Below are 8151 nucleotides of genomic sequence, written 5' to 3'. Positions count from 1 at the left end.
CAACATAGTTTGATGAACGATAATGAGCTCTTCGCGAGCTCCGTGCGTGCAAAGTGTGCGAGTATTTCCTCAAGCACACGTGCACAATAAATCAATAAAGAACTGACACCAAGATTAAATATTTTTCCGTAATTAGTTTTAGCCCATCCATTTTAAGACAACAAATCTACGAGATGTAATATTTTTAGAGTACGTTATTGTCGTACGTCGATATGTTCCGAGATACAATGGCTCTATATCTGACTAATCGTAGATTTGTTACCTCATAAAAAAAAAATTCTGACTCACCACGCCGATGTGCAACGGGCGGAGTTGTTCAGCCACGTAGCTACGGTGATACTGTAACATACAAACATAAGATTCAAAAGAAGCGTTCAAAATGATCAACATTTCAAGATATAATTTTTACGCGCAACTAATTTGTCTTTTAATAAAATATTTAGCAACACACGTATTTGTGTTCACCGAAAACGATCTTTACAAGAGTAAAATTTTAGATAACCTGTTTCTCTAATTATTTTTAATTTATCGAGATAAAACACGTCAAATAAATAAAAAAGAACTATTAATTTTACGCAGATATAAGAGATGATACTCACCCCAAGGTTGCTCCGCCGGTGCCCGATGCCTCTCCCAGGCCTCCTCCTCCTCTCAGGACACTTAGGCTTCCTCGTCTCACCGCACAGGACACTCGCGAGAAACACTCGCGGATGATAAATTACACGCGCGCGCGGACTACGTTCTGTTAAAAGTCTTTCTCGCGCGATATTGTACGGCACTCCCGTTTAAAAAAGTCCTTTAATCCGATTACTTATGAGCGGCACTCCCGATGCAAACGCGCGACGAACCGGCTGCGGTTCGTTCATTCAATTAAATCGGCGAACGAGGGTACGTTAGCTTCCCCGTCTTTGAATTTTTATCCAAGCAGAACAAGAGTTTTGCTTGGGTAAAATCCTCGTACTGGGTACTGAGCCTTCCCACCTCGCCAAAGTCGTACCCGTAGGAAGGAAGTACTTTACTCTGTAATATAAAATCGGGTAACATGAATTTTTCATGCAAATTTGAAGGAGTCGCGACGCCGCGTGCTCCGCGTCGTTCCGCGTTCATCACCGCGTTACTGGCGATACTACGCAAGTCGAGCGGACGATTAATAAAAACACGCACTTCGTTATAATCAGTGATACGCCGTTGAAATTAAATATCGCACTCATGCACAGTACGTACGGTATCAAACTCGTAAATCTCGCGAAAGTATAACTACATTTTATTAATATGCACAACGAAGAATCGTGACAGCCGGCCGCTAATCTTACGCGACGCGAGATATACGAGAATCCGAGATTGTGAAGCTATTCACGAACGGGCGATGTATCGCGGCGCCGCGGCGTTCCGTTATCACCGATCGAATCACCGGAATCACTTGACACGATCAATATCACTCAGCCCTTTTTCCCTACGGAGAGAATCGGAGCTAAATCACACGACACGTCCGGCACGTCAGCGTTCGTTCTTCGCGAATCCAGACATGGCGGGAGGAGCGACTAGCACTCGCGAATATCACAGCGCGAAACTGCAAAGCAAGTCGTTCATACATACCTCCGCCTCGACGTCTCGAGTGAGCGCGTCGCGCGACACGTTCATTCCGATAAACACCTCATACACTCGTAAATTGTTTTACACACACGGCACATGGCACACACGGCACACGGCGCGCGGTACTCGATCGCGTAGCGCGTATTCCCGCGGCCCGCGAAACGAGGAAGCAGGAATGCCAATCACCGAAACGAGCGCGTTCCGAAAACAGCACGAAGCACGGTGACGTCGGTGACGAGCGCGCGCGGAGCACAAACACTTCCTACCGGTGCGAGATTCCTCGGAAGAATGATAACTGAGTCACTCACGCAGGTAACACTACTCCGAGCGTTGACGGAAACAAGTGACAAGTCCGCTCATCGCCAGAAACAACGTCGAAAACGCGCCGATCTTCGAGGTACGGAGCTTTCGAGTTCAACGTTCAACGGTCGCGCCGCTAGTACGGACTGCGCAGGTGCCTACACTGCCTACTACGTCACTGTCACCGTATCGATCCGCTGCGCCGGCGGCGCGGAGCGGCGCATGACGTCACGGCCTACGCGCGCGGCCGCGGCCGATTCAAAAATACCGAAAACTTTCAACGAACAATAAAAGACAACGTATGCCGAATCTTTCGTTAACTTTCACAGGTTTAACTGGCTGTATTCTACGTTCTGCGTTCTGTCTCACGAAAAAGGCCGGGATGGCCTCTCTCAGGTTTCTCTCTGCCTAAACTGAATATACTCGGTTGGGTTCTCTGTCAAATGTCAATCTTACAGATCCTATGGAAAAACTATATGAATGCTTGGCTCATAAGAATATAAATTCTTAATTTTAGCGATACTTCATCGCATCATAATTATTAACATTACAAACAACTTTTAATATTATCTAATCGATACTAAGAAAAAAGTGACAAATACTATTGTTATATTTTAAGTAAATTACATAATTTATGTAAACAGAAAATGTGTTTATAAATATACAAAATTAATTAGGAAGTAAATAATAGTGAAACAATTACAAGATTCAGTTCTAGCCTACAGATGGATAAAAACAGACTGATCGTTAAATTAATGTACAGGTCTATGCAAACATTGTCTAAAGAACATAATTGTTTCATTACCTACAAAGAAAAAAGATACAGTTACACTTTTTTAACACCAGATTTGAAAAAATATTCGATATATATTTAGTATAAAAAAGGGTATTGTATGGAAGACATACAAAAGTGGAATTATTTTCAAATCTGTTTAATCTCGCCGCTGCAATGTGGGCAACATGCCATATTCTTCGCGTCGCATCGCGGAAGAAACATCTGTCCGCCGACCGCAACTGCCGCCCCCATTACTGCGGTACAGGCAACATCCTCTCTCCCGGTCATGGGTAATTTTTGATTCATTAGCAACTGCAATTTAGATATCAATTAGTTACGACAAAATATTACGTCTTGTCATAAGGAATTTAAAGATCAAACAGTCCTACTTTCTCCGCGTTGTGCTCCGCGAGCGTTTTCATATCTAAACCGGTTATATTCAGCTCTTTCCGTAATTCTGAATCCGGGATCCCACTCAGGAGACTGACTCTTAGAATTTCCGCAAGTTGGCAACATCCTTGCGCGAGATCGACGATATTGGTGCTAGCCAATTCGTGTTTCTTCCCGGATGTTGTTCCTATGGAATCGAATTTCTCTCGTAGGATCGTGAGCATTCTGGAAAAGTAAAGATTGCTCTCGTCAGTTTGACAAAATTATATAAGCACAATGTATACTGCCTGCAAAATATACCTGTATGTTTTGAGCGACGTATCACGAATATTGTTATGTTCTTCTAGAAGCCGTTTTATACTTTCCTGCAGTTCTGTCGTTCTCTGGCAGAGTGCGGCTTTCCATCTTGCCAAATCCTCCACCATTAAGCTGTAACAATAAGCATCGTTTGGGAACAAATTAAAGTGGTATTATTACTATTTCTTTTTTATTAAATGCTTAACCAAAAAAAAATGTAATAGATCTGATGCAAACCAAAAACAAAAATTGCAAAAATTCCGAGCGTCTCGGAAATGATTGTCAATTACCTACTAGCTAGAAATTTACTTCTCCAAACTTCACATTGGCCTGCCAGCCATTCTGTTTGTTCTTGATGCGTAGACAAATGTTGGGCTGAATTCAGGAGGGCTCTCGCAAGTTGCAATTTGTCCTCGGTTAATAGATGAACTCTTGTTTCCAGATCCTCTCCCACCGCAGCAACCAACAAATTTTTTAATTCTCCATTGACCTGTGTACGTATATATATATATATTTTTTGTAGGATAAATTAAATACTACAATAAATTTTATTGTTACTATATATACAAATGTTTTACCTGTGCTTGAAACTTCAACTGAGTCTCAAGCTGATTGTTCTCTTCTTTCAACTTGCGGATCTCCATCTCGTATGCCTCTTTTTCACCGTTCCACCCGTCTTCTGATGTTTTTTCTTTGCCCTCTTTCAGCCTTGTGTCGCTGTCTTGGATCTTTATCGCAGCAATTTTCGCAGCTGTGGCATTTATGCCAGACTTCCTAGACAATTTTTTGTTCTTTTTTTCAAACGGCACTATCGGATTAACAGCTGCCTTATAAGGTTCGTACGGTACAAATTTTGGTTCTTTTGATTTCAAGGAGTGTAAGATACGCTTCCCTTGCTTCGCATTACTATTATATTTTGGCACGAGGTTTACTATTGTACCAATAGGAGTGACCGGAGCTGTCGATCCTAATTGCTTCAGGTTTGTGGGATGGTAAATAAGGGTGTCCCCCAGACGACTTCGGCTCTGCTTAATCTCGATCTTGTCCGTCGCATTCTCCATACCATCTCCTTGCGTTCGTTCGACACAACCCATCATATGAACATCTTGAAAGATAAAAAGTTATTAATTGAGATATAAAAGTTGCATCTGTATAGCGCTATGATATGCGATCAAAATATTTTGAAAAATTGTGTTGTAAATTTTAACACAATTTACTTCTAATTATTTAAATGTAAAATGACACGCAGTTTGTAACTTGCAATAAGATGGGCAGAACTAACCTGGCTGACAGTGAACGCTGTGTTTCTTGAGATTTGTAGAAGTATTCATGATTGGCAGTGTAAACAGTTATCGCGGATGCTTCGGTAATACGTCGTGTGTTCAATATTTACATTTTACGCGAATACGATATAATATAAATAGGTTTCTCATGTCGATGGTAACAGCATATGTTAAAAAAAGAAGGAGGTTAGCACTAGTTAACGCTGACTGTCAATGCTGTCATTACCGTGACAGTGTTGGACGATGCTGTCCCCTGTTTCAAGAAAGCGGAAATCATTTTATATCAATAGTTGGTAATATTAATATACTTTTTTCCGGGCCCCAGTAATAATCATAAAAATGTGTCAATCATAGTTTTAAACACAGTAACGGTGATTGCAGTCACGTTATTGACTGTACGGTATTTTGTTTTGCTCCGGTGGTTAACATATTAATTTCTTGTTTGCTAGATTGATATTATCTATCTCAATTTTCATCGGTCGATACGTCCGCGAATTTTTATAATAATGTATGTGTTCCCGAAATGAGAAATTTACAATCTTCAATTCTCCAATCAATCTTTTTTATAAATGACAAATACATGGTAGGATCAAATCCGGAACCTACCGGTTCCGAATTTCCGCGTCGGCCGCTCTTTAATCCGTCCGCTGACGAACACCGATTCGAGCCACGTGTTTACTCCATTCGCGAAGCGGTAAGTGGCGTCACCTGACCGGTGTGAACTCACTTACGCGAACTACGTCGCCGTTGCTCGCGCGTCCTCGTTCTGACGGGTGGCGGGCGACGGGCGGGGCGGGCGGCGGGCCCCGTCAGTGAATCAGCTGATCGCCACGGTTACGTGTTACGTGGGAGAATCAGCTGTGCGCGACTACGGACATGGACAGCTCGGCCAGCTCGGCGAACGAGAGTCTCGAGATACCGCCCGTCAAATACGAGTGTGAGTATCGATTGTTCTTTTCCTTGGCGTCATCGTTTCGTTCGCTTTCCTCTCGGAAAGTATTTCTTCTCTGACGCAACGTACGCTTCGGCGCGTCCTCGCGCGACGGATCCTAACCTCCTCGCTTCGCGCGGCTGACGCAAAATTTCTTCCGGCGTACGACGCTGAATCTCTTCCGCAGCCTCGGTCCCTGGAAATGTTGACGGCTAAATCCACGTTTTCTGTTACAGATCTGGATCATACCGCGGATGTACAGTAAGTATTTACATTCAGTTGCAGCGTTCAGACCGGCTCGTTTTGCAGGTTACTTCGCCGGCTAACCTAAAAGAGCGCCGCGAGAAATCGCGTACGGATGGATCGATGGACGTTGAAAAGCAATATCTCGTAAAATGTTACCTTGCGACGGAGATCGGCTCGACGATCATCGAATTACCGATTTTGTCTTTAGATTGCATGCATGGGGCGACACCCTGGACGAGGCTTTCGAGCAATGCGCGATAGCCATGTTCAACTACATGACGGATCTGGAGCGCGTGGAGATGACGCAGGTGCATCACATCGAGGCCGACGGTGACGACATGGAGAGTCTGCTCTTCCACTTTCTCGACGAGCTCCTCTTCATGTTCAGCGCCGAGCCGTACATAGTCGCTAAGGTATAATCTCTCGGTTCTTGGTTGTAAATTATTGGAGTAGACGTATGTCGACAATTTATCGTTACAGCAATAATGTCCATAACTTGATAACGTTATGGAATATATAATTATATGATCCATGTGAATATTTTACACAAAATAATGAGCTTCTGTTGCTTATTAAAAATCATTACTTCTTTAATATTTTACTCTCACGCTTGGATTTATAAGTAATACATATTAGAATGTAAATTTATTAAGCAGTAATATATAATAGGATTAGGACTAATTTCGTGTAATTATGACAATAATTTTTTCGTGAATTTGAAAACATGGTCAAGTAGTAGCTTTTGCTCGAATCGCGCGAACATCTTGAAACTTACCGCGTCCACATTCAAAGCCAAAGCCAAAGGTTAAAATCTCCGCACTTGTCTGTCTGTCACCAGAAAGTCAAGATTACCGAATTTGACCGGCAAGGGTTTAAAATCAAGGCAACCGCGTACGGCGAGGAGTTCGTGATTGGCAAGCACACGCAAGGCAGCGAGGTAAAGGCCATCACGTACTCGGCGATGCAGATCTACGAACGTCCGCGGGTGGATCGGCCCGAGATCTTCGTGATCATTGATATATGATACAACCCTCGTCCGCCGATCGCAATGCACACATACCCTAACGACATTTCGTTGTATAACTTTCTTACAACGCTCTAAAAACAGTGGCAGGGAGGAATAGGAAGGAAAAGGGGGATGACTTGGCTCGACCAAGGGGGGGGGGATTAGAGGAAAAAGTAGGGGGAGGCGGCCGAAGGGCAAGAAGGGAAACCGTATGCCTCCCCTAAGGTCTACATAGGATGCGATCCTTTTGTATACTTGCCCCGTAGGGTTCAAATAAATACGTTACGAAGAATGCACCGGGCCTCCCTTCTTCTTGGCTCGACTTGTGACTCAGGTATGTAACAAGATTACCCGGATTCCCGGGAAAGCGCAGGAAAGAGGGATCTACTTAGACAGCCGTTTGTAAGAGGAAAGCGTACGACAGTTCTTATCGTCATCGTCACGTATTTTTGTACATATTTTTGTTATTTAACATTGCTAGTTGACAAACAAGTATAATCAATACATTAGACCTTTCTACTTTGGAATGGCTGTTCTCTTTGAACTACGTTTCTCCTTTAGAGTTACTTTCTCACATTTCTACACATTTCCCTCGCAGGGATCATGTGAGAAAGTGAGAAAAATATAGAAAATACCACATAAGTAAATTGACAGCAACATTTTGCGCGCGTCATAAAAAAACAGGCCATTTTAACAAACTTAGTAGGGTGTTAACGTTTTTTAAATGTATATTTTTGACATACTTATATCGCATGTACAGTAAAATAAAAAACTGATTAATTTTGAATACTAGGCCATAAGTTTCCGCTAAATTTGACGTTGTTGGAAGGTGTGAGCACTTGATAGCGCGTCTTACTTCTTTTTATGTAACTACTAACTGTACAAGTGTCCAATAGAATTGTACATTCTATTGCATCTGAATTATCCAGTATGTGTGTATTTTTGTGACATAAAACAATTGGCGTTGAAACATTGAGGCATTCCCATCTCTCGAGAAACTAATATCGTCTAAAAAATATGAACATAACATAACATTATTTGCACGGAACCCCATATTTCCTGCGAAAGATACGCCGTAGCGGAGCGATATTCCGCGATAAAACAAGATCGGTAATTTAATCGAAATAAAAAAATGTGACTTTTCGCCGGCGACAATATCATCCCCGTTTCCCCGTACAGTCACACCGTCCATCGATTTTCCCGTCTCGTTTTCGACGCGGCGACATTCTCGCGGGAGGGGCCCGCTCGCCTTCCACGCCGTGTGCCGCTAGCCGCTACATCCCTGCAGTCGAATGCCCCTCCATTCGCGAAGGAAGGGACGATCGTACGC

The 8151-nt window shown here is 43.0% G+C and overlaps 2 protein-coding genes across 2 annotated transcripts; one reads left to right on the top strand and one right to left on the bottom strand.

Annotated features, from left to right (window-relative positions):
- Positions 1-2808: 2808 nt before the first annotated feature.
- On the bottom strand, positions 2809-4861 carry LOC112452477 (golgin-45). The gene is made up of 6 exons (XM_025012708.1): positions 4638-4861; positions 3934-4460; positions 3646-3845; positions 3359-3487; positions 3058-3283; positions 2809-2980 (listed from the first exon to the last, which is right to left on the bottom strand). Exons 1-6 carry the CDS (start codon positions 4684-4686, stop codon positions 2816-2818), a joined length of 1296 nt encoding a protein of 431 aa, XP_024868476.1. The 5' UTR covers positions 4687-4861; the 3' UTR covers positions 2809-2815.
- A 605-nt stretch (positions 4862-5466) lies between these two features.
- Positions 5467-7791, top strand: LOC112452487 (protein archease-like). The gene is made up of 4 exons (XM_025012729.1): positions 5467-5575; positions 5806-5830; positions 6024-6228; positions 6654-7791. Exons 1-4 carry the CDS (start codon positions 5515-5517, stop codon positions 6837-6839), a joined length of 477 nt encoding a protein of 158 aa, XP_024868497.1. The 5' UTR covers positions 5467-5514; the 3' UTR covers positions 6840-7791.
- The last annotated feature ends 360 nt before the right edge of the window (positions 7792-8151 follow it).

Source organism: Temnothorax curvispinosus, unplaced genomic scaffold (assembly GCF_003070985.1).
Source record: "Temnothorax curvispinosus isolate PA1 unplaced genomic scaffold, ASM307098v1 QBEX01003408.1, whole genome shotgun sequence".
Taxonomy (NCBI): Eukaryota; Metazoa; Arthropoda; class Insecta; order Hymenoptera; family Formicidae; genus Temnothorax; species Temnothorax curvispinosus.
Note: the sequence above shows the minus strand (reverse complement) of the source record. Positions and strands in the feature narration are given on the sequence as shown.

Coding starts and splice junctions, on each gene's coding strand:
- LOC112452477 (XM_025012708.1), bottom strand. CDS start 4,686: ATGAATACTTCTACAAATCTCAAGAAACACAGCGTTCACTGTCAGCCA. Junction 4,461..4,637: donor CAGCGTTCACTGTCAGCCAG/GTTAGTTCTGCC, acceptor TTATCTTTCAAG/ATGTTCATATGATGGGTTGT. Junction 3,846..3,933: donor AGTTGAAGTTTCAAGCACAG/GTAAAACATTTG, acceptor ATACGTACACAG/GTCAATGGAGAATTAAAAAA.
- LOC112452487 (XM_025012729.1), top strand. CDS start 5,515: ATGGACAGCTCGGCCAGCTCGGCGAACGAGAGTCTCGAGATACCGCCC. Junction 5,576..5,805: donor ACCGCCCGTCAAATACGAGT/GTGAGTATCGAT, acceptor TTTCTGTTACAG/ATCTGGATCATACCGCGGAT. Junction 6,229..6,653: donor AGCCGTACATAGTCGCTAAG/GTATAATCTCTC, acceptor GTCTGTCACCAG/AAAGTCAAGATTACCGAATT.